Source organism: Heteronotia binoei, chromosome 5 (assembly GCF_032191835.1).
Source record: "Heteronotia binoei isolate CCM8104 ecotype False Entrance Well chromosome 5, APGP_CSIRO_Hbin_v1, whole genome shotgun sequence".
NCBI classification, from domain to species: domain Eukaryota; kingdom Metazoa; phylum Chordata; class Lepidosauria; order Squamata; family Gekkonidae; genus Heteronotia; species Heteronotia binoei.
The window spans coordinates 21,760,374-21,784,453 of NC_083227.1; the positions used below are offsets into that span (position 1 = coordinate 21,760,374).

A 24,080-nucleotide genomic window follows, 5' to 3' on the forward strand; every position below is an offset into this window, starting at 1 on the left:
TTAAAAGAATCACAAGTAGGGGTCTGGTGATTGTTAGTTTCTGTTGACTGAAACGACAAGAAGGCAGTATAAGTCAGAATAGCAGACTGATGTCTAAGATTAGAATTTAGTAAGCGTTCATGGTTGAGTAAGCGTTCATGGTTGTATACTTTTGTATTTTTGCGACCTCTTGCTCCGACCTCTGAGAGCCAGTTTGATGTAGTGCTTAAGTGAGTGGACTCTTATCTGGGAGAACCAAGTTTGATTCCCCACTCCTCCACTTGCAGCTGCTGGAATGGTCTTGGGTCAGCCATCACTATTGCAGGAGTTGTCCTGGAAAGGGCAGCTGCTGGGAGAGCCCTCTCAGCCCCACCCACCTCACAGCGTGCCTGTTGGGGGCGGGGAAAGGTAAAGGAGATTGTGACCGCTCGGAGATTCAGAGTATAGGGCGGGATATAAATCCAGTTATCTTCTTCCGTGATTCTCTCCAACCTCCCAATTCTGCCTTCCTTCCCCAGGCCCTGTTCTCAAATCGCCAGGAATTCCCCAAACAAGAGCTTGGATCTTTGCAGAGCACCATCAACATAAAAGCCATTCAGGGCAAGGCCATTTTCCTCCCTTCCCGGCGCGTTTGCGGGTAGACGGCTGGAAAAAGCAGACTTGCCACTGGAGTGGTTCTCTTCTTCCTCCCAGGCGCTGGAAAGGTTAAAACTCTCCTCCCTGCAGCCTTTCGGAAACCGGAGAAGGGGGCGGGGAATATCACAAGGGAAGCCCCCCCCCCTCTCCTTGGAGGGACTTTTTGTTTGGGAAAGGCTGCTGGAGAGGTGAGTTCAAGGCGGATCGTTGTGGGGAGGGAGGGGGGAAGAAGAGGAATAAGAAAGCGGAGGGGGTGGATCGAGGCGGACAAGCAGGCGAGAGGGAATCCATAGCTGAGCCGCAACCACCCCACCTCCCCTGAAAAGGAGACGGAAACATGTCTCTCTTAAGCTGGGTTGGATCCTCCCCCCCCCCCCCCGGTCGAAAGAGGGACAGGTTTCATTCAAAACCTGACGTCTTTCCCGGAAAGCCTTGGCCTTAACCCCTTCAAAGCCTCCGATGGATGGAAAACCCTTGCACAAGAATCCCGCCCCCCCCCCCCCGCCCACTGCAGCCTCCTGCTTTGAGGATCCTGCTGCAAAGTGTGCAGTCGATGCACGCTGGAAGGTCGCAGTAGAGAGATGCACAGCAACCCAAAGAGGTTGCAGCCTGCATTCGCCTCTGCGCGCCCCCCCCCCCGCCCCCTGCAAAGGACTCTTCCATCCCGGGAGAGAGCATTTTGGCCACGGAAGTGTGTTATCCATTGCAACGTATGTGTATTGCAATGGGCGCATTGCATCGGATATTTATGAAGGAGTGGCGCTCCGTTTGAATGCAACGGAACGGCGATGCAGCTGCGGATCGGGAGCGATCCCGCGCAACGCTAGGCGGGTTTTGGAAGGGTGAGAAAGGAAGGCCTGGTCTAGCCGCAGACTGAGCCGGGTGAGTGGGCTGTACCCCTTCGGACTGCAAGGGGGGCGAATCCTATTTTCCACGTTCCCTATGTAGGAAAAAAAAATTCCCTCCGAATAAAACGCAAAGTCGTGTCGCTAGCGGAAAGACCGCGACTCGGCGCGCTACTTTTCCACTTGCGTGGAATTATTTCTTTAAAAGAACTTTGGAACAGCAGCAGTCTCTCCCCCCTGCGATGGGAAGTGGTCCAGCCCGTCGTACCGCCGCAGCCCTCTTCCGCTCCCCTTGCAGCAGCGGGTCAAGAGTCAAGACCGGTGTTCCGTCTAAGCTGAGTTAGTGTGAGCTAGCTCACAGTTTTTTAGCTTTCAGCTCACACATTTTTGTCTTAGCTCAGGAAAATTGACCCCAGAGCATACTAATGTATTCAGTAGCTCGCAACTTTAATGCCGGTAGCTCACAAAGTAGAATTTTTGCTCATAAAACTCTGCAGATTAGACGGAACATTGGTCAAGACCGGGTTTAAACCCCTTTAAAATCAGCAAGACTAGCGTCTGAGTTCAGTAATTGCAGGAAAGAACGAGGGAGACAGAAAACAGTGGTATCCCTGTGGGTTCTCGAAGAGTTGAACATACTTTGGATTCAGTAAGCAAACAGAATGGAAGGCTCATCTGTTCTCCACCCTGGAAGTGTTCCCCCCCGCGCCCCCCCCCACTTGCAGAATGGGTTTATGGAACTCACTAGGAATAAGGCCCGTTGTGAAGAAAAGTACAACAGGCTCTAGAAAGAGGCTTGCAAGCAGTGCGCCCTCTAGGCTGAGTTAGTGTGAGCTAGCTCACAGTTTTTTAGCCTCTGCCTCGCAGATTTTTGCCATAGCTCAGAAAGCATGGACTCAGAGCACACTTAATACATGCAGTAGCCAAATCGCTTGCTCACAGCTTTAATGCCAGTAGCTCACAAAGTAGGATTTTTGCTTTCAGAACTTCATAGCTTAGAGGGAGCATTCCTTGTAGGTACTCTTAATTGATACTTTGAAGGGCCAAAGGTTGATGCAGTGCAGTCCCAGCCAATCAGGGTACTGTGTTTTGCCAAGACAAAGTTTTATTATAAAGGATTTCCACATCGACGACTCGCATCCGTGATGTAAAACAATGCCACAGGACTGGCTAATTAAACATAAGTATATCTTTTTTCTTGCTGTGACTTCCCCAGACACCACTTTATGTATCTCAGAGTTTGAGATGCTGGACACCTGCGGAGTTTCACCTTGGTGAGCATATGGCAGTAATTGACTCATAGCCTATTCCTGACATGCAATAGAAGTATGTATGTCCATTTCAGACTCAGTCCTTCCCTTCTGTAATATGGGAATAATAACAATAACAACAACAATAATAATAATCTACTTTACAGGATTGCTATGAGGACTGCAGCAAGGGAATGGGAAGAGTTTTAACACTCTAAAATCACTTAAGTATGATAAGGGGTTCTATATGTAATCTCCAGTTTGGTGAAGTGGACTCTAATCTGGGAGAACCGGGTTTGATTCCAAAATCTTCTACAAGCACCTGCTGGGATGACCTTGGGTCAGCCACAAGTTTCTGCTCAATAGCAGTTCTTGGAGAACTCTCAGCCCCACCTACCTCACAGGGTGTCTGCTGTGGGGAGGGGAAGGGAAAGGAGATTGTAAACAGGTCTAAGGCTCTGAGTGAAGGATGGGGTGTAAATCCAGTCTCTTCTTCTCTTCTTCTTTCCCATTTGGATCAACTATCCTGTAAAAAAATGTCCTGTCCCTTTAATGCAGGCTTCTCAATTGGTACCTCTATGCTATAAAAAGCTTTAGCTGCCCATTTCCACATGTTACATTTCTGTTAAAGGGATATAGTTCCCTTGGCCAGTTGGCAGCCCTATTTAAATTCAGCCATCCTTCCCTCCCTCTGTTTCATCCTCGCAACAACCTTGTGAGGTACATTAAGCTGAGAGAATGTGATTAGCCCAAGGAGACCCAGCAAGCTTCCATGGCACAAGTGGGGATTCAAACCTGGGGCTCTCAGATCCTAGCTGGACACTCTAATCACTACACCACACTGGCACTAAGGTTGAATGAGCAGGTGGATCAAACCTTCGGTTGCCAGCTGACTGGGGGGGTGGAAATTACTTGTCCCTTTAATAGATGGGATGTTACTGATGTCCACGCCTTGAAAGCTCGAGCTGCCCATTTCCACACATTAAGCCATATTCAAGAGATGGGACATTTTTATTTAGGCCTGCTGGAAATTGTAATCAAACCTCATTTTTAAACATATGTATAATATAGGGTCAGGCAGCAGTTTTTCTCCAGGCCAGATTGGCGAGGGATCCTGGGGGCTTCCTGCCATCTTCTTGACATAAAGCAGGAATCACTGTGTGTTTGTGTGGAGTGGGGGGGAGGTATTTGTGAATTCCCTGCATTGTGCAGGAGGTTGGACTAGATGACCCTCTAACTCTTTGTACCCAATTAATAAGTATCGTATGGCAGTGTGTATAGTATAGCCAGGAGATCTTAAGATTGTCTGGCAACCAGAAGTTCTAGCTCTTTTAGCGTTATTCACCACCAGGTGGCAAGCTAGATTTGTTTTTAAGGCAAGAGATATTTCAGAGGTGGTTTGCCATTGCCTGCCTCTGCATCACGCCCCTGGTATTCCTTGGAGTTTGCCCTTCTACATACTAGCGAAGGCTGACCCTGGAGATCGGGCTAGTCTGGGCTGTGCAGCTCAGGAATATGTATATCTGATGGGTACACAAGAGAGGGCCTTTTCAGTGGCAGCCCCATGATTATGGAACAACTTCTCCAGGGAGATGCACCTAGCACTTGAAATTTTTAGGAGGCAGCTGAAGATAGCTTTATTCATGACATCATTTAATTAGCTCTTCTGCCCAGTGACAACTTTAAACTATTAATTTCAATTAGTGATATTTGTGTATTTTATTTACGCTACTATTTACATTGTAAACCACCTTGAGTTCCTATAAGGTGAAAGGCAAGTAATAATTGAATTAAAAGAAAAATAAAACCAGTGTAGTGAAAAGATTCTAAAAAGCCATCCCTTCCCCTGGCACTGAATTGATCAAATATTTTAACTACAAAAAGTTTTAAAACGGTTACTTGGGAATTTGCCCCCTAGGCGAAAAAAATAAAAGCTATTGTAGTAAAAAGGGGGGGGTTAAAAAGATTGAATCCCTTTGCTAAAAAAATTGGTGCCTTTTGTTAAATTAGGAAGTGCTACTTGCATCCTGGTGTCAATCATAACTTTAAGAAATTAATGTATTGTGCTTGAATGTTCAATAAACAGAAATAAAAATTAAAGAGTCAGAGGCTGGAGGAATTCAGCTTCTTCCCAGGCTGTTCTCCCAAAGGCCAAGGCCTTGAACATGAAGGCGTTGCTAGGAGACAGGCCTCAGCAAAATGGATTTCTGCTGCTTGGGCCTGGTGCCACAGGAGGAGGCGCAACTCTGCATAGAAATAGCCTCTTCTTCCAAGGGTTTCCTTTCCAGGTTAGTTGACTAACATTTTGGGAAAAGAGACCTTATTTTGATTCATGGGTAAGGCAGGATTTGAAATAGGGGCATCCAAGTGCAGTGCTCAGACTTTTGGGCACACTGCCTCTTAGTGAATCCGTAGATGAGAGGTTTATTTTCCACTTTGCTTCACTTATGGACAGTTGAATATATTTTGGAGGTGCTTAATCCAAACTGCCTCTCTCTCTCTCCCTCTCTCTGGTATTTCAACCACTCCATTGTGTGTCTCTTTCAGCCGAGGGAGAAATTCCCCATGCAAGTCAAAATGATCTCCAGGGGATGGACTTGGATTGTTGGTGGCGGCCAACAGCTTTTTTGACTGCAAGTCTTTCTCATCAGTCCTGAGGGGATATAAGAGGAAGAAGTTGGGCCTTTACCTCCTAGGTGCTTTTTCAGAAAGATCAGGACTCAGCGAACACGGAATTTCTGCCTCAAACTGATCTGCCAGAGGGATCTTAATTTGCTCTTTAGTTCTGGAATTTAAGTGATAAGATAAATGGAGCAAAATTCTTCAGGACCAGAACTGGGAAAAAGAACAAGAAAAATGACCGGCGTAGCTCAGCTTGAAGATATGGTGGGACGACCTGGATGGCGAATGCTACAACACTGTAAAGAAGAGCAGTGCAAGGGACTGTGCCAACACTGGGAAGCCCAGTGGCAGGAGTTTCTGAGGGGGCTGGATTCTCCTCACACAGTGCGGGGAAAGGAGCCTGGGCCATGGGAGGATGCCAAGGCCTTCTTGTCATCCTTCGAGCAAGTGGCCCAAGCCTGCCAGTGGCCCAGAGAAGAGTGGGCAGTCCGACTCCTGCCAGCACTGAGTGGAGAAGCCCAGAAAGCCTTTGGCAGCCTGGAGGCCAAAGACAGAGAGGATTATGGGAAAGTGAAGGCAGCAATTTTGTGCTGGGAAGTCAGCCGCACAGAAGCCCTGCGCCAGCACTTCCGGCAGTTCCGCTCCCGGGAGGTGGAAGACCCCCGGCGAATTTACAGCCAGTTGCAGGAGCTTTGCCACCAGTGGCTGAGGCCAGAGAGGCACTCGAAGGAGCAGATCCTGGAGCTGCTGATCCTGGAGCAGTTCTTGGCCATCCTGCCGCCAGAGCTGCAGAGCTGGATCAGGGCTGGCGGCCCCGAGAATTGCACTCAAGCTGCAGGCCTGGCAGAGGATTTCCTGCTGAACCACCAAGGGTGGGCCAAAACCCGGAAATGGCAGGTGACAAATCAACATTCAATTTCCAGTTAAAAATAGACAGAAATTATAGTGTGTCAGAAAGGCTGCTTAATTACATCCCTGAATTTCGTTCCAAAATAAAGGCATCTTTGGATGTTTCTGATGGATATTCAGACCATCAACATTGGTATTGTCTCCTCAGATGGGCAGGAGGTCTCCCAAGTGTCAGGCAGAGGTCTTTCACTTTACCCACTGCCTGATCTTTTAAGCTGGAGATGCCGGGGATTGAACCTGGGACTTCCTGCAGGTAAAGCAGAGGCTCTTCCACTGAGCCAAAGCCCCTCCCTCCATGGAGAGGAAGATTCTTGTGGGTTGGCACACTGCTGTAAGGAAGAACCAGGTTTTCTTTTCTCTTCTGTCAGTGCAGCTTCATTTATGGATGAAATGTGCACTTTCATGCTAACTAAAGTCCATTTCAGCAGCTATTGGCAAGTGGGTTTTGCAGTTTCACACAGTAAAAAGTGCATTGAAGGTGGACTGAAAGTGCATTTAGTGTGTGTGAAAGTGCCTAGTTTCTCCCCTTCCTGGTACTGTGATCCTTTGCCCCTCACAGCTATTCCTCTGCATGGATTCTGTAACTCTAGGAATGATCTTTTTAGGGGTTGGAGAAGGCTGCAGGGGTGGAGAGAAAGGCAGGAAAATCAAGATTCCATACACATGAGGTTGTATACACCAGTAGTGCACATCCATTAACTGTGATCGATTGTGATCGATTGCTAGAGCAGACAGGTTAAAACGGATAAAAGGAAGTACTTCTTCACCCAAAGGGTGATTAACATGTGGAATTCACTGCCACAGGAGGTGGCGGCGGCCACAAGTATAGCCCCCTTCAAGAGGGGTTTAGATAAAAATATGGAGCAGAGGTCCATCAGTGGCTATTAGCCACAGTGTGTGTGTATATATAAATTTTTTTGCCACTGTGTGACACAGAGTGTTGGACTGGATGGGCCGTTGGCCTGATCCAACATGGCTTCTCTTATGTTCTTATGTTTCTTATGTTCTTATGCTATGGTTAATGGCCTTTTTTTCTGCCCTCCAGAACAGTATTAATTGCTGTTTGCTCTTGAGCACCAGTTTGGTGTAGTGGTTAAGCACACAGACTCTTATCTGGGGGAACTGGATTTGATTCCCCACTCCTCCACTTGCAGTTGCTGGAATGGCCTTGGGTCAGCCATAGCTCTCGTGGGAGTTGTCCTTGAAAGGGCAGCTGCTATAAGAGCTCTCTCAACCCCATCTATCTTACAGGGCTGTGGGGGTGGGAAGGTAAAGGAGATTGTGACCGCTCTGAGACTCTGAGTTTCAGGATATAAATCCAATATCTCCTTCTCTTTATCATTCTAAGTGTTTGTAACCTGTTACAGCCTTCATCTTGTGCAGAGTGCACTTTCATGAATGTTTATGTGGAAGTAAGTTCCATTTTGTTAAGTGAGGCTTATGCTTTGGCAAGAATGTCTAGGTTTAAATCCTTCTTTTTCAGTTCTGGGATGGGAAATACCTGGAGATTTTGGGGGATAGAGCTTGGGAAAGGGAGGGACCTCAATAAGGCACAATGCCATACAGTCCACCTTCCAAAGCTGCCATTTTCTCCAAGGGAACTGATCTCTGTTGCCTGGAGACGGGCTACAATTCCAGATCTCCATCCAGCATCTGGAGGTTGGCCATCCTATCTCACAATGGCCTCTGACATAGGTTTAAAGTTACCGCTTGCATTTCCAATCAGCCTGCCTCATCTTTTGCCTTTTAATACAGGTCTGAGTTGCAGAAGTCAGACGGGGAATCGTTTTATGATTGAAGTGAAGCACATTCCACCTCTTAATGTTGTCAATAAAACCTGCTTTTTAAAGGGATAGCTACAGGGGCTAGTTTGGAGGCTGGCAATGAATGTTGCCGCTTTTTATTTCTGGCAGGGTGACTGTGCCCCTGACGGTTGTCTAACAGAGTTAAAACATGGTAATAGGCAGGGCTTTTTTTGTAGCAGGAACTCCTTTGCATATTAGGCCACACGCCCTTATGTAGTGAATCCTCCAAGAGCTTACAGGACTCTTAGTACAGAGTTTATTGTAAACTCCAGGAGGATTGGCTACATCAGGGGTGTGCGGCCTAATATGCAAAGAAGTACAAAAAAAGCCCCGGTAGTAGGATTCCCCACCACCACCAAATGTATATAATGAGGAAAGGAATACTGTTTCTTGCTGAGTCCGTCCTCCATACCTCTCTTTGGATGGGGGCAGGGCTTTTTTTGTAGCAGGAACTCCTTTGCATATTATGTCACACACCCTTATGTAGCCAGTCCTTCTGGAGCTTACAGTAGGCCCTGCACTAAGAGCCCTGTAAGCTCTTGGAGGATTGGCTACATCAGGGGGTTGTAGCATAATATGCAAAGGAGTTCCTGCTCCCCAAAAAAAGAAGAAGCCCTGAATGGGGGGAAGTTGACATAGCTGTTTGGCCCACAGATTTTGATTTTACAACGACCTCTTGAGAACTAGTGAGCTGCGGAGAACCTTGTTAATCAAAGATGGCTTTTTGAAGTTTACCTCAGAGAGGATAGGACTTTTTGCAGTCGGTGGATCGTATCCAACAGTAGATTTCCACCAATGGAAGGTGGGGAGGCGATTTTGGCCAATTCCCCCACCCCCACTGCAGATCCTCAAGCTCTTCCTAAGGGTCTCCCTTTCCACAGGAGTAGCTTTTGAGCTCCGGTGGGAGGGGGAAATTGAGAACGTTCCAAACTGCTGACAGAAAGCCCTCCTGTCAGCGGAAATGATCAGTTTGGTGTAGTGGTTAAGTGTGTGGACTCTTACCTGGGAGAACCGGGTTTGATTCCCCACTCCTCCACTTGCAGCTGCTAGAATGGCCTTGGGTCAGCCATAGCTCTGGCAGAAGTTGTCCTTGAAAGGGCAGCTGCTGCAAGAGCCCTCTCCATCCTCACCCACCTCACAGGGTGTCTGTTGTGGGGGAGGAAGATAGTGAGCTGCTCTGAGATTCACAGTGGAGGGCAGGATATAAATCCAATATCTTCTTCTTCGCTAGCTTTTTCTTCTGTTCTGAGTGGAATCATCCTCTCTCTTTCAGGGACCACTGCAAGAGCTCTGCCTGGGTTCCCTGGATGCAGAGTTGAAGCCTCCAGACCCCGTGCAGAGACCTACCTGCAAAGACACCAAGCAAAACGGCAGCGGGACCATCAGTTTGCCAGGTTTGTGAGATTCTTCGGGTGACCAGCTGTAAAGGAAAGCTCTTCTGCCTTTTAACAGTTGCAACAGAAGAACAGAACTTGGACAGGCAGAGCTTTTCATTGCATGAAGAAATTGCAGCTACAAGAAAGTGGACGGGGGCAGATGACACTTTTCTCCAGTGAGGCTCCTGACTGGATGTGCAGATTTTAAAAAAAATGTTGCTTTGGTAGCAGCTGCCACGACAGCACAAGGATCTTCAGTGTGGGATTGAAAATTACCTCAGGCAGTCATTTTTTGGCTGTGCTCACCATGCTGTGTCAGAATCCTAAAGGTGTCTGCAGGCTCGAAATGGTTAGGGACCCTTGTCCTAGATTATGGAAAACCTAAATTCCTTGGTACATACTGGCCCGTACTTAGTAAAAAAAAAGAGGTAAAGGTAGTCCCTTGTGCAGGCACCGTGTTGTTACCGACCCATGGGGTGACATCACATCACTACATTTTCTTGGCAGACTTTTTAGGGGGTGGTTTGCCGTTGCCTTCATTTTACCAACCTCAGAAGGATGGAAGGCTGAGTCAACCTTGAGCCCAGCTACCTGAACCCAGATTCCGCTGGGATCGAACTCAGGTCGTGAGCAGAGCTTGGACTGCAGTACTGCAGCTTGCCACTCTGCTCTGTGGAGCTCTGTACTTAACTTAGTAGAGCAACAGAAATCCACGTTCCGAAGGAACTGTTATCCTGAAGCCCCAAGCAGAGACATTGACGCTGCATCCAGATATTCGTTCAGGGCAGACAGAAATGTGCCTTGTCTCTGTGACGGCATACTCCCTCCCTTGCACTTCCTCCTCGTGTCTTGAGCAGCGGATGATTTCCTGATTGTTTTTTTTAGTTCCCTGTTGCACACAACTATAAATGGCTCAGGAAATCTGCCCTCTTTTGCACCTGGTTCCCTTAAACATATGGATCAGTTTTCCTTCTAAGGTCTTCCTTCCTTCTTTCCTTCATAGGCAGTGGACCCAAATGCTCAAGTCTGTCCTGTTCATTGCTGCCCCCTGAAGCCCAGGAAACAGCTAAAGGTGAACAGGATGAGGTATGTAATCATCTGCTAGGGCAGTTTGTTCTTTGCATGGCCAGAGTGTGGCATGCGACAGAAGAACCGCCATGGCTTTAACCAGCCCTTCAGGCAGCCCTGATTCTTTGGTAGCTGTCCCTCATCCCTGTTTTGTCTTTAAAGAAAGTTGGAGGGGGAAGGTCTGCGTTTTTAGGCACTTCTACACCGACATAGCTATTGTTAGATTTTTGCCAGTTTTTAAATTAAATCTCTGTGTGGGGATCAAGTGCCAAGAATGGGCATGGCAGAGTGAAAAACATGTCAAACTAGACTCCTGGCAGACCTGGGTTTGAATTTCCACTTCTACCATGGAAGCTCACTTGGGTGACTTTGGGCCAGTCACCTCCTCTCAGTCTAAGGTATCTCACTAGGGTTGCCAAGTCCAATTCAAGAAATACCTGGGGACTTTGGGGGTGGGGCCAATAGCAAGGTTGTGACAAGCATTATTGAACTCCAAGGGGAGTTCTGGTAGGGTTGCCAAGTCTGACTCAGAAAGCATCTGGGGGCTTTGGGGGTGGAGCCAGGAGACTTTCACATTCCCTAAAATAAATAAGTAAAAAAACAGCAGTGCAGTTCCCCTGAATACAGTCTTCATTTCCTCACCCCAACCAGCTGTACCTCCACTGTACTCTTTCTTTCACAGAGAGAGAGAGAGAGAGAGAAGCCAAAATGAACAGTTTGCAATCTTGCGCTTGTGTGGTCTCACTAGGGCAATTTACTCATGAGTTGCTGAAGTTCTAAAGAACAACACAAGGCAGCTAAAGGTTCTAGTTTACCCTTTCCTGTGCAAACGGCCTCTAAGAAGATTATACCAATGCAGTTTCTGGGCACCTTCCCTTCCCTTCCACCAGGAACCTTATTCTTCAGGCTCGTCCCACGTCCCCTGGTCTAAGATTTAAAGACACATGCACCTTTCTAGAAAAACAGCTGTTTTCAACATCATCTTAAGCCTTCTGAGGCTTGAAGGCTCATAGGGGTTGTTGGGGCGGGGCTTCCCTCCACCAGCCAACTGACTGGGGGCAGGAAAGAGCCTGAAAAAGTGGGGGAACCCCCGCTGGGACCTGGGGATTAGCAGGCCTATGCCTCATAGATTTGTTGTGAAAAAAACAGAGGAGAGAAGAATGATGTCCTAGCCACTGAGGAAATGGCTGGAAAAAGCACAGAGGAGGGCAACCGAGATGATGAGGGGGTTGGAGTACCTTCCCTATGAGGAAAGGCTGAAGAGTCTGGGACTTTTCAGATTTGAAAAGAGGTGACTAAGGGGGGACGTGGTTGAGATTTATGAAATTATGCCTGGGATGGAGAGAGAGTTGACAAGAAGAACTTTTGCTCTCTCTTCCAAAAATACTAAAACTTGAAGGCATCCAATGAAGCTGATGGGCTGTAGATTCTGAATGGACAAAAGGAAATAATACTTTATGCCAGGCCTCGTATTCAGTGGGAGCTCACAGGAGTACAGCTCCTGAACCCTTCTGACAGTTCCACCTCCTTCTTCCCACCTTGTCCATTGAATAGTAGGTGCAGCTGCATAACAATCCCTGGATGAGCTCCACCATGTTTTTTTCCTACAAAACGACCCTTGCTTTTTGCAGAGATTGATTAAAATGTGGAATTCACTACCAAAGATTGTAGTGTTGGTCATATTGTCTGGACTTCTGGCCCCACTGGTGGACCTCCTGATGGCACCTGAATTTTGGCCACTGTGTGACACAGAGTGTTGGACTGGATGGGCCATCGACACAGTGCCCAAAATAACCCAGGTTCCATCAGGAGGTCCACCAGTGGGGCCAGGACACTAGAAGCCCTCCCACTCTGCCCCCCAAGCACCAAGAATACAGAGCATCACTGCCCCAGACAGAGCATTCCCTCTAAACCTTGTGCCTAAGAGCCATAGAGGGACCTCTGCTCCAGATGTTTATCCAATTCCCTCTTGAAGCTGTCTATGCTTATAGCCGCTACTACTTCCTATGGCAGTGAATCTCATGTGTTAATTACTCTTTTGGTGAAGAAGTAAATTTTGAAATAAATAAACTTCGCTCAATGGAGCCCTAGGACAGGGGCTGGATCCATCTCCAAAGATAGCACAATTGTGTTTTTCTATCAAGATGATAGGTACACAGGGTCAGCATGAAGAATACAGAGCATCACTGCCCCAGACAGAGAGTTCCATCTATATCCTGTGGCTAATAGCCACTGATGGACCTTGGCTCCATACGTTGACCCAATCCCTTCTTGAAGCTGTCTATGCTTGTAGCTCCCACCACCTCCTGACTTAGCAGTTGTGATCTGAGGTCTGTGCCTTAACACTATCTGTTGTATAACACAATTTGACAGGAGGCTGGGGGGACATTTTCCTCTTTTTCCAGGCACCTGTAAACCTCAAGGAAACAGGTGTGTCTTTGGATGAGGTGGAGGAGCTACTGACACAGCCAAAGCAAAGGACCATATTTTGGCATGTCCTGCAAGAAGACAATAGGAATGCAGATACTTTGGGTAAGGATCTCTGCATCTGAGTGCCATTCTTAGACTCTGAAAGAAGAAATTACACTCACATACATAGGATGGCCTCTTCTTTCAGATTTAGTATCTGCAGTAGGAAACAAGTATTGTGTTGGTTGATACCTTCAGATACCCTGAGTCGAAGCCATTTCAAACCCAGTGCCTTGAGCCCAGAAACAGACTGGAAGCTGGTGTAAATGATATAGCACTAGCTTAAAGTAGTCTACTGAGTAAGTGTAAGGACACTAGTTGCCACCGTTTAAACTCACTGATGCTTCCAAATCATCCTTAAGGGCAGCCCCACATAGAGCATGTTAACAGTGGTCAAATTTGGAAGTTACTATGACACGTGATTGTGGCCAGATCAGCTTTCTTTTGGGCAAGGTAAACACTCATGAACTAGCATTACTTCTTAAAGGCATCAGGGGCTTTTTTTGTAGCAGGAACTCCTTTGCATATTAGGCCACACACCCCTGATGTAGCCAATCCTCTTGGAGCTTACAGGGCTCTTAATACAGGGCTTACTGTAAGCTCCAGGAGGATTGGCTACATCAGGGAGTGTGGCCTAATATGCAAAGAAATTCCTGCTACAAAAAAAAGCCCTGGAAGGAATTCTGACACTAGTGTAGCCTGTGATGTCTTGGTTTGCTAAACATGCAAATAGGTCTGAGATAAGGCTTCCCTAACTGATATAAGGCTTCCCTAACTGGCTGCCGATATCACCAAAACTTTTCCAAAAGGAGCATTGTCTCCCTGTCGATGGAGGAAGGATTTGAGAAGAGGAAGTTTCTCTCCTGCAGTAGAGATTTTTCAAATATGCTCTGTTAGCTCACTGAGGTGTGAGCCGTGGTTTTATTATTATTAATTTTATTTATTGCACTTATAGCTCACCCCTTCCCATGGTGGGCTCAGGGCAGCTGGTTTGCATATGACCTTAATCTGTCTTGAGTTTAATTTTCTTTTCTTATTGATCGATTAGCTTTTCAAAGGTTAGAGTGGAAGAAAATACAACACATGAATAGTTATTTTAAAAGTTTTACTTGGAACTTACAAGGAATAATTATGTGATTTTTCTCTCTACACACACAAGAGGGACGTTTGGTGCCCAAACCTGATCTCACCCCCCAGTCAGAAAAAGAGGAAGGGACATCTGTCCACTATCTGGAGGAAAGAGAGAGACTCCCAGGCAAAGATTCAGGTATTTGGTGATTTTTACTTTCTTTTATTTTGCATTCCAAGAAGCCTTGGGTTCCCTCAGAGGTTTGGAGAACACGCGGGCCTCTCTTTTGATTCTCTGTTAAACATTTTACATGGATTTTTATTGCTTGCCAATGTTTAGTAGAAGCTGAATCAACCGTACAGAATAAGAAAAACCTGCTTCTGTTGCCATGGTTTAGGTATCATCAGGGCGGGATCTAAGTAGAGCTTATCGGCCAGCCATTTCGATGGAGTCGAACAGGGCTGGGTCCATTGTCTGTTCTGTTCCTGGATTTACCAAAATCCAGTGAGAGAGCTGTAGGTGGGGATATGGGGGGGAGCCAAGATGCCAGTTGCAGTGCCATGTTACTTCTGTTTTTTAAAAAAAACTCAAAAACAAAATCCTGGAAGCAACATAGGTAGCTCTAGGAATCACTGAAAATTCTATAATAAAAACACAGAGTTATTGATGATTCCTAGAGCTACCCTATGTCATTTCATTTTTTTTTTTTTTACCGGAAGTGACATGATGGCACAGCTGCCATTGCAGGGTTTTTTGTTGTTTTATGTATGTTTTTTAATTTTTCTCCTGCTGCCACTCAGAGCAGGAGGCAAGGGATCTCTCTCTCTTTGGATGGGGATTTGGCAGCCCTAATGAGATATCACCTTGCAGATCGCCATAAATTGTTTTGACTTCCATGATGGAAGAAAGTCCCAGTGGGTGGCCGTGAGTCTGTAGCAGCAGAACAAAATTTGAGTACAGAAGCATCTTAAAGACCCGCAAATTTTTTCCATGGTATGAATCTTTCATGAGTCAAAACTCACTTGGTCAGATACCCTCAAATGGTGGATAAAGATAATGATAAACATATGGAGCAGAGGACCATATGTGGATATTAGCCACATGGTATAGATGGAACTTTCTGTCTGCGGCAGTGATGCTGTGTACTCTTGGTGCTTGGGGGGGCCAACAGTGGGAGGGCTTCTAGTGTCCTGACCCCACTGATGGACCTCCTGATGGCACCTGGGGTTTTTGGCCACTGTGTGACACAGTGTTGGACTGGATGGGCCATTGGCCTGATCCAACATGGCTTCTCCTATGTTCTTAAGGAAGACGGGGTTTAATGTAACTGGTAAAATAAAATAGTATATGTTATGTCTTCACTATATATATATTTTTTCTCTTACTGCTGAAAAGTTGTGGAGGGTGGACCTGGCCTTTCATTTAAAAACAATTCAGGCCTTATCAGTACTGGTGGTTTTTTTCTTATTTGTAAAACAAATATCCTTTTAGGTGCTAAGTTTATATTTCACAATTAAAAAATAAATAAATAATGGTCCTTGCTGATCGTTAAAAAATCAAACTAAGACACATACACACCAAATAAGAGATAATGGGAACAGGGAAGAATACTAAAATTAGAGATAGGCGTTAAAATGCCCCCCTGCCCCATCATTACAGAACCAACAAATTCCTGAAGGCTATGGCTAGTGCTGTCCGTGAAATCCCACAAGCCTGGAGGATTGGTACGGATGGGGCTGAATGAATAATTTTACTGATTAGGAGATGAGTCTTTAGCAATTTGCATATCCCTCCTCCCCAGGTAGAATCAATTATGAAAAAAACCTCACATTTCCTTAACTTGCAACTAGCAGAATTCCTTGTGTCTAGCAGCAGAATCTAATTTATATTGGGACAGAACTTTAGTTTCTCTTGGTTTGGGATTTCTGAATGGCTCCCATACTAGATTTCAAAAAGGAGGTCAGAGTTCATATGATTCATTATTTGTCGAAGATGTTTATAGAGCTGCCTTTCTCCCAGAAAACTAGGGCCCAAGGCAGGTAGCAACAATAATATCAAGCCATCAGAAAAAGGATAACCATTAAAAGCCTACAATAACCAATACATTTTAATTACTGTTTAAAACATTTTATGATGCCTTTCATGGTCCAAAAGGTTGCAATCATTAAAAAACATTACGTTATGCCAATAAAGGTTTTTGGAATTGGAATTTGAAAAAACATTAAAACATTTGATCAGTTATAAAATAATTAAAAACACATAAACATTAGAATGAGGTCCAGTAACCATTTTGTGGGGTATGGTAGACAAAACAAAAAGTATTCACCTGCTGGAGCTCCTAGAAGGATGTACTGAGGATCACTGGTGGTTATCGTTTTGTAGCAGGAGCTCATTTGCATATTAGGCCACACACCCCTGATGTAGCACAATCCTCTGAGAGCTTACAGTATGCCCTGTAATAAGAGTCCTGTAAGCTCTCAGAGGATTGGCTGCATAAGAGGGGTGTGGCCTAATATGCAAAGGAGTTCCTGCTGCCAAAAAAAAGCCCTGGAGACAGGAATAAAAAGGATAAGTAATCAGAGATGATAAAGTAGAGAGGGACATGTGGCTGAAATGAAAAAGAGATAGAAGGAGGATGTGGGAATTTAGGAGTCATTGAAAAATGTATAGACTCTTCACTCTCTGTCTGTGCAGGTGATCAAAATAGAGGACGGGTGAAGGCAGAGAATTCTCCCTGTGGAAGAAATGAGCCAGAAGTAACACCTGGGTCGGACCCAGAGGTGACCCAAGGGAATTTGCTGGTGCCCCATGAGATCCACAAGGAAACATGTGAGTCTATCCTGGGGCTGCAGAAGAAAGATTAACAGTGCAATCTTAAGAGCACTTTCCTGGGATTAAGTCCCATTGAGCAGACTTTAGTAGAAATCTGAGTAGACTTTCTTAGGATTGCACTGTTGAACTACTTAAGGATACATGGTGATGGGAAGCCTTCATTCTCTTGATATGGTGGAAAAAGTACAAATACATCTTTGTTATAAAACACAAATGAAAGGACAACTATGAATGTCCACTGGTGTATGTGTTGAGGGGTGGTTTGACTCTGCAAAATACCTTGATAAAGCTGAGAGAGACTATACAAAGGCTAAGGGGCAGCATCTATGAAAAACCAAACCTGTGTACTTCACAAGATCCACAAAAGGAGAGGAAAATTACAGTGTTCTCAAGTGTGGAAAAAGCTTTGCTTCAAATCTATGAGTGAGACATAGAAAAAAACCACACCAGAGCCCTGAAAGTGGAGGAAACTCATCTGAAAGAATCATATCTCAAATAATTCACCAAGACCTCACAGATGCCCAAGTACAGGAGACACTTTGGCCTCAAAAACATTAAAGAATCCATTAGTTACATTTATATTCTGGGAACTGAACATTTGATACAAAAAAAAAAATCTACATTTCTTTGCTGTGAGCAAGAAAGACACCCGTAGATACTGATCCTGTGTCCTGTACCCTGTATTATGAAAGATTCTATATAGTGTTTTCTTTTAAAAGATCCATTTGTCAATTTGGGATTTATAATTTTACTTTTGGTACAAAAGTTTACAAGATGGGAGCCTATGAGAAATTATAAGAGGTGGGAATAATCTGAAGGTTCTATCACCGCCTTTTAAAATTTCCTCTTTTATGAGGGGAGGATGGAAGAAAACGTCCAATTTTGTTCGGAAATATTCCAGTCTGCAGGGTTACAGGAGATTCCAGAAGGATGGAGTCATGTGGAAATGGCGCGTGATGTCACAACTTCATTGCTGGCCAAAGGAAATGGATGTGATGCCTTAGGAATCCTCCCCAAGCTCTTTGGTAAACCATAGAGATTGCAGGGGTATTCTAGAGCATCATGCAATACAGTGATGTCGCTTCCAGCTTTTCAGGCAGAAATGAAATCATGGTGTCATGTGCCACCAGGGCTTTTTTTGTAGGAAAAGCCCAGGATGAACTAATTTGCATATTAGGCCACACCCCTGATGGCACCACTGTTTCACACAGGGCTGGGGTTTTTTGTAGAAAAAAGCCCCGCAGGAACTAATTTGCATATTAGACCACACCTCCTGATGCCAAGCCAGCCGGAACTGCCTTCCTGTGCATTCCTTCTCAGAAAAAAGCCCTGTGTGCCACCTTTCTCCCCCCACCTCCCTGCCACCACCAGTTTTTCTGCTGCAGCTCCATTGAGCACTGGCAGGGGGACCAGGAGCACTGCCAGGGGTTTTCCTACTGAAGTAAGCAGTCGGCAGCTTGCTCAGTTCGAGAGGGCCAAACCCTGAAGGGACAAACTGCAGTCCTAAACAATTTCATCTTTTCAAACACATTGACTCCAGTGGTTTTATACCAGCGTAAGTAGGATTGCCACCAGGCCGGAGAAAAATGTCCTACTTCTTTAATAGAGTTATATTGTGTGGAAACGGGCAGTTGAAGCTTTTCATGGCATGTAGGTAAATTATATAAGAACATAAGAAGAGCCCTGCTGGAGCAGACCAATGGTCCATCTAGTCCAGCGTCCTGCTTCACACAGTGTCCAACCAGTTCCTCTGGAGCGCCAGGGGAGAGAGGCTGAGGCCTTCATAAGAACGTAAGAAGAGCCCTGCTGGACCAAACCAGAGGTCCATGTAGTCCACCATGCTGTCTCACACAGTGGCCAACCAGTTTCTCTGGATAGGCAACAATAGGGCATAGAGGTTGAGGCCTTCCCAAAAACATCAGAAGAGCTGTGCTGGGTGAGACCAGTGGTCCATCTAGTCTAGAATCCTGTCTCAAACTGTGGCTGACCAGTTCCTCTGGAGGGCCAACAACAGGGCAGAGAGGCTGAGAGCTTCCCTTGCTGTTGCCTCCAGGCTCTGGGAGCCTCTGCATGTGGAGGTTCCTCTCAGTTAGCTAGGAGCCATTGATAGACTTATCTCCATGAATCTAATCCCCTTTTAAAGCTGTTTATTCCTGTAGCCTTCCCTTCATCCTTTGGCAGCTGATTCTACGTTTTAATCCCTTTGTGGTTTACCTGATAGGTACATTCCATTAGGCCTCTGTTAAAGAGAGAAAATACATTCCCCCCCCCCCCCAGGCCTAAGTGTAACACTGTTTGTAATCATGTTTGCAGTCAACACATCTTTTCCTGTTGTTCTTGCCATTGCTTTTTCCATTAAATTCTCTGGGAAGAACTGTTTATGAGGGTGTCTGACTCCAGGCTGCTGAGATACTCTCGGGAAACACGGTTCCCAGAGTTTTGAATCTCTTTCACCAGGAAACCCATATTTTGCCTGACACAGCGGAACCAGCAGGGCTGCTCTCTATCAGCATCTTCCCGGGATTAGTTGGATTTAATCATAGAGGTATCTAATCTTCAGAATTTATATAAGGAACGCCTTTTCCAGGAGCAGAATCGGGGTTAACATTTCTACCGTTTTAATCTCTTCCCTCCAAGAATACACACAGATCTATAAGCAGAGGGCCGTTGTGTTCATAGAGACAGGCGAAGAATGAGGAGTTTAGGAGGCGCTTGCTGTATGGCAGAAGGGAAGGCCAGCGAAGAGAGACTTTTTTTAAAAAAAGGGAGACCTCCAGAGCGTTGGACAATATTCCTTTCTCTGTCTCTTCAGGTGAGGAGAAGAGAAGTCGGATCAAGGTGGAGGAATCCCAAGAGGGAGAGATGTGCCTGGAGGAAACACACGGGACGTTGGTGGAAGTAACCCAGTGGAACATTCCAGGGACATCGGAAATTCATAAGCAAAGATGTGATTCCAGCTGGGAGCAGAAACAGCCAACAGAACAAGAGAATGAATATGATGAAGATTCAGATGGTATTAGCAAATCAAGCCCAGTCCATGGAGAGGGGGGAAAGCCCTTGTTCTCTAAGTATGGGAGAAAATACCGCTACAAATCAGGACTTGTCACGGTCCACACACATGAGAGCCCTTTTGAATGTTCCACATTGGGGCAGAACATCCCGCAGCCCCAGAGATTCCATCTGAGCGAGAGGCGATACGAATGTTTAGAGTACAAGAAAAGAGACAGTTTGATCGGGCGTACGACCGAGAGACCTTATCAGTGTTACGAGTGCGGGAAAAGCTTCAACTGTAGAACATCCTTAGACAGTCACCAAGGTGTCCATACCGAAGGGAGACCCTACGAATGTTCGCAGTGTGCGAAGCGCTTCAGACACAGGCAGACTTTGCTGAAGCACCAGAAGATTCACACCGGAGAGAAGCTGCACAAATGTCCCGAATGTGGGAAAGTCTTCACTTCTAAAGGGGAATTAATGAGGCATCAGAGAATCCACACAGGAGAGAAACCGTACAAATGCCTTCAGTGTGGAAAATCTTTCAGACAGAGGGTCCACCTCATGAGTCATCACAGGACTCATACGGGAGAGAAGCCATTCATGTGCCTCGAGTGTGGGAAAAACTTACATCGGAGGAATAAATTGATCGTCCATCTGGAAACCCATAGAATGCAGGAACATTATGAATGCCCTGAGTGTGGGAAAAGCTTCAGCCAGAAAGCTATGCTGATGAACCACCAGAGTACTCATGAGGGGCACTGATAGTCCAGATTCTCTAGGTGAGTACTTTTCCTGGAACTTCAGTTTGAAAAGCAGGGAAGGAATTCTAGGAGGAGCTCCGTTGCATATTAGGCCACACACCCCTGATGTAGCCAATCCTCCAAGAGCTTACAAGGCTCTTTTTTTGTCAGCTCTTGGAGGATTGGCTACATCAGGGGTGTGTGGCCTAATATGCAAAGCAGCTCCTGATAGAATTCCATCCCTGTTGAAAAGTGAAGTCTTGAGAGACCCATGCCCTAAAATGAGCTACCTACAGGGTCTCTTGACACAGCTTCTGCTTTCTGTAAGTCTAAGAGACTTTCTGTAAGTCTGAGAGCCAGTTTGGTGTAGTGGTTAAGTGTGCGGACTCTTATCTGGGAGAACTGGGTCTGATTTCCCACTCCTCCACTTGCACCTGCTGGCATGGCCTTGGGTCAGCCATAGCTCTGGCAGAGGTTGTCCTTGAAAGGGCAGCTGCTGTGAGAGCCCTCTCAGCCCCACCCACCTCACAGGGTGTCTCTTGTGGGGGAGGAAGATAAAGGAGATTGTGAGCCGCTCTGAGATTCAGAGTGGAGGGCTGGATATAAATCCAATATCTTCTTCTAAAAATCCAATATCTTCTTCTAATATTATTTGTTTATTTAAACTGCTTCTAGCCCCACATTTCTCCCAATTTAAAACTGTAATAATAACATCAGTGAAAACCGCTTGTGTCCAAAAATTTTTAAAATTTCCGTTAACCCCCTCCCCCCTCAAAGGCTGCCCTCAATAGTTCTGCTTTGCACAGCCTAAAATCCAGAAAAATAGATGACTTCTTGACCCTTCCAGAAAAGCGGAATGTACCCGAGGTCACGCGGCAGCAGTTCTGAATAGTTCTGCTAGAGCATGGATGGCCAAACTCGCTTAACTTAAGAGCCACATAGAATAAATGTCAGATGACAAGAAAGAAAGCAGGTAGACAAACGGGAGGGAGGTGGAAAGGAAGCAACTCTAAATGCATTCTCCAAACCACCAGCTGGCTTTGCTCGATCCACTTAATTAGGGCCCTTCTTGAAGTATGACGAGCGTCATCTCCCCCGCCAACAAAAAGAGCATGATATAATGCAAGTCTAGTAAATCCAAATGGGACAGCTGTGATCTTTAGAATTTTATGTTGGCAGACCTCCAGTTAACGCGAGCAGAATCGATTATGCAAAATGAGCAAAAAGCACATATGAGCCATGGCCTGGATAGCCCAGGCAAGCCTGATCTCATCAGATCTCAGAAGCTAAGCAGGGTTGACTGTGGTTAGTACTTGGATGGGAGACCTCCCTGGAATACCAGCAGTCAGGAGGACAGGGGCAGGCTTTGTTCAGCCACCTCTCTGAATATCCTCCAGGCCCCCAGTAGGGGTCAGTCACCAGAGGTCGACAGAACCAGCTGGGTGTAGTGGTTAAGCGCGTGGACTCATGTAGGAGAACCGAGTTTGATTCTCCCACTCCTCTGCTTGCAGCTGCTGGCATGGCCTTGGGTCAGCCATAGCTCTCACAGAGTTGTCCTTGAATTCAGCAGCATCCATTTTTGAATTAGACAGGGATCAGGGTTGAGCAGCCACAAAGTTGCATGCTTTCTTTCTTGAGGAGAGTCAAACTAAACCCACTAAATCCACTGGGTCCCACTGAGCAAGTTTGGTTTAGTGGTTAAGTGCGTGGGCTCTTATCTGGGAGAACTGGATTTGATTCCCCACTCCCCCATTTGCAGCTGCTAGCATGGCCATAGCTCTCACAGAGGTGTCCTTGAAAGGGTAGCTTCTAGGAGAGCTCTCTCAGCCCCACCTACCTCACAGGTTGTCTGTTGTGGGGGAGGAAGATAAAGGTGATTGTGAGCCACTCTGAGATTCGGAGTGGAGAGCGGGATATAAATCTGATATCTTCTTCATTGCTTCTAGGTACAGACACACACACCCTCCCCCCTAAACTCAACAAAGCATGTTGGCATAATTGTTAACAACTGCAAAATTGACTGACACTTTGCCCCGAATGCAAATATTGCTGACCCCTTCTCTTTTTCCGCCTCTGCAGGTGGCAGGGAAGGGATTGAGCTCAAGTTAGAGAATCCTCAGTGCAGGGGAAGGTGAGCCAGAGGAAATGCACAGGCCCCTCCTGGATCTAACCCAAAGGAAGATGTTGGTGACTGCTGAGGTTCAGCAGCAGAGTCACCATTCTGAAAGACAGCAGAGGATGAGACCAGGGGAAGGAGGGACTGAATAACAGAAAGGGGTACAGCTGCCGGTACTGATGAAGCTGCAGCACCTCCAGGACCAGAATGGCCGGTGGCCTCCAGAGTGAGAAGGCTCCATTCTAGATCAGGAGTTGATCTGGTGCATACAGGAAGGAACCCTCCAGGCATGCCCTGTGGAGCGAGAAGAACCTGGCCAGAAGCTGGATCTCAGTGAAGATACTAAAAGTCATGCACAAAAGAACTTGTACAAGTTTTGCAGAAGTTTTGCCCCGATGAACGATTTGCAGGGGCATCTGAGTAGATGATGAAGAAGAAGAAGATATTGGATTTATATCCCGCCCTCCACTCCGAAGAGTCTCAGAGCGGCTCACAATCTCCTTTACCTTCCTCCCCCACAACAGACACCCTGTGAGGTGGGTGGGGCTGGAGAGGGCTCTCACAGCAGCTGCCCTTTCAAGGACAACCTCTGCCAGAGCTATGGCTGACCCAAGGCCATTCCATCAGGTGCAAGTGGAGGAGAGGGGAATCAAACCCGGTTCTCCCAGATAAGAGTCCGCACACTTAACCACTACACCAAACTGGCTCTCATGTATGAGATGTATGAGAACGAAGGCTTACAAATGCCCTGAGTGTGAAGAAAATGGGCAAGAAATCAATTCAGCATCTGTGAATTTATGCAGGAGAGATACTCTGGTGCATGATCTTTTTGAGGCAACATAGAAATGCTATATGGGAGAGAGCCCGTTTGCCTGTCTGTTCCAGATGTAAAAGATTTCCTTTGAAAGGAGAAACCAGTGGACTGAACATCAGACGATTCTTACAAGGGAGAAGCCGTACCTGTGGTGAAGGCATCCTTCAGCGAGTACAACAATTTGAAGGGACATTGCGACGTTCATACAGGGGACAGAATATGAAAATAGTTTTTTTTCCTTGGTAAAAGAAACTAAACAGATTGAAGATTTATACAGGGGAGAAACCTGATGGATAATCCAAAGTGTGGGGAAAATCTGTAGGCACTTTGATTAGCCACCAGAGACTCCAGGGAGCACAGTTGTTTTAGACTGTTCTGTGGAACATCCCCAGTGGCATACATTCATCTTGCAGGCCAGAGAATCCAAAGGGCAGAAGAATATTGTCAGTGCCCTTCTTATATGCAACAGTAACAGAGAATCTCATGCGTTGTACTAATGTGTGTTTCTTTTCTCTGCTTTATTATCCTGCTTCTTGTGTGTGTTTTTTAAAATAAA

General features: G+C 46.1%; 1 protein-coding gene across 1 annotated transcript in view; it reads left to right on the forward strand.

Annotated features, from left to right (window-relative positions):
- Positions 1-592: 592 nt before the first annotated feature.
- Positions 593-24,080, forward strand: part of LOC132571154 (uncharacterized) — a 42,766-nt gene continuing 19,278 nt past the window's right edge. The window contains exons 1-7 of the mRNA XM_060237830.1: positions 593-803; positions 5,258-6,229; positions 9,320-9,440; positions 10,426-10,508; positions 12,896-13,022; positions 14,119-14,226; positions 16,723-16,857. Of these exons, the coding sequence (XP_060093813.1) occupies positions 5,519-6,229; positions 9,320-9,440; positions 10,426-10,508; positions 12,896-13,022; positions 14,119-14,226; positions 16,723-16,857 (1,285 nt within the window). The 5' untranslated portion in view covers positions 593-803; positions 5,258-5,518. The remainder of the gene's footprint in view (positions 804-5,257; positions 6,230-9,319; positions 9,441-10,425; positions 10,509-12,895; positions 13,023-14,118; positions 14,227-16,722; positions 16,858-24,080) is intronic.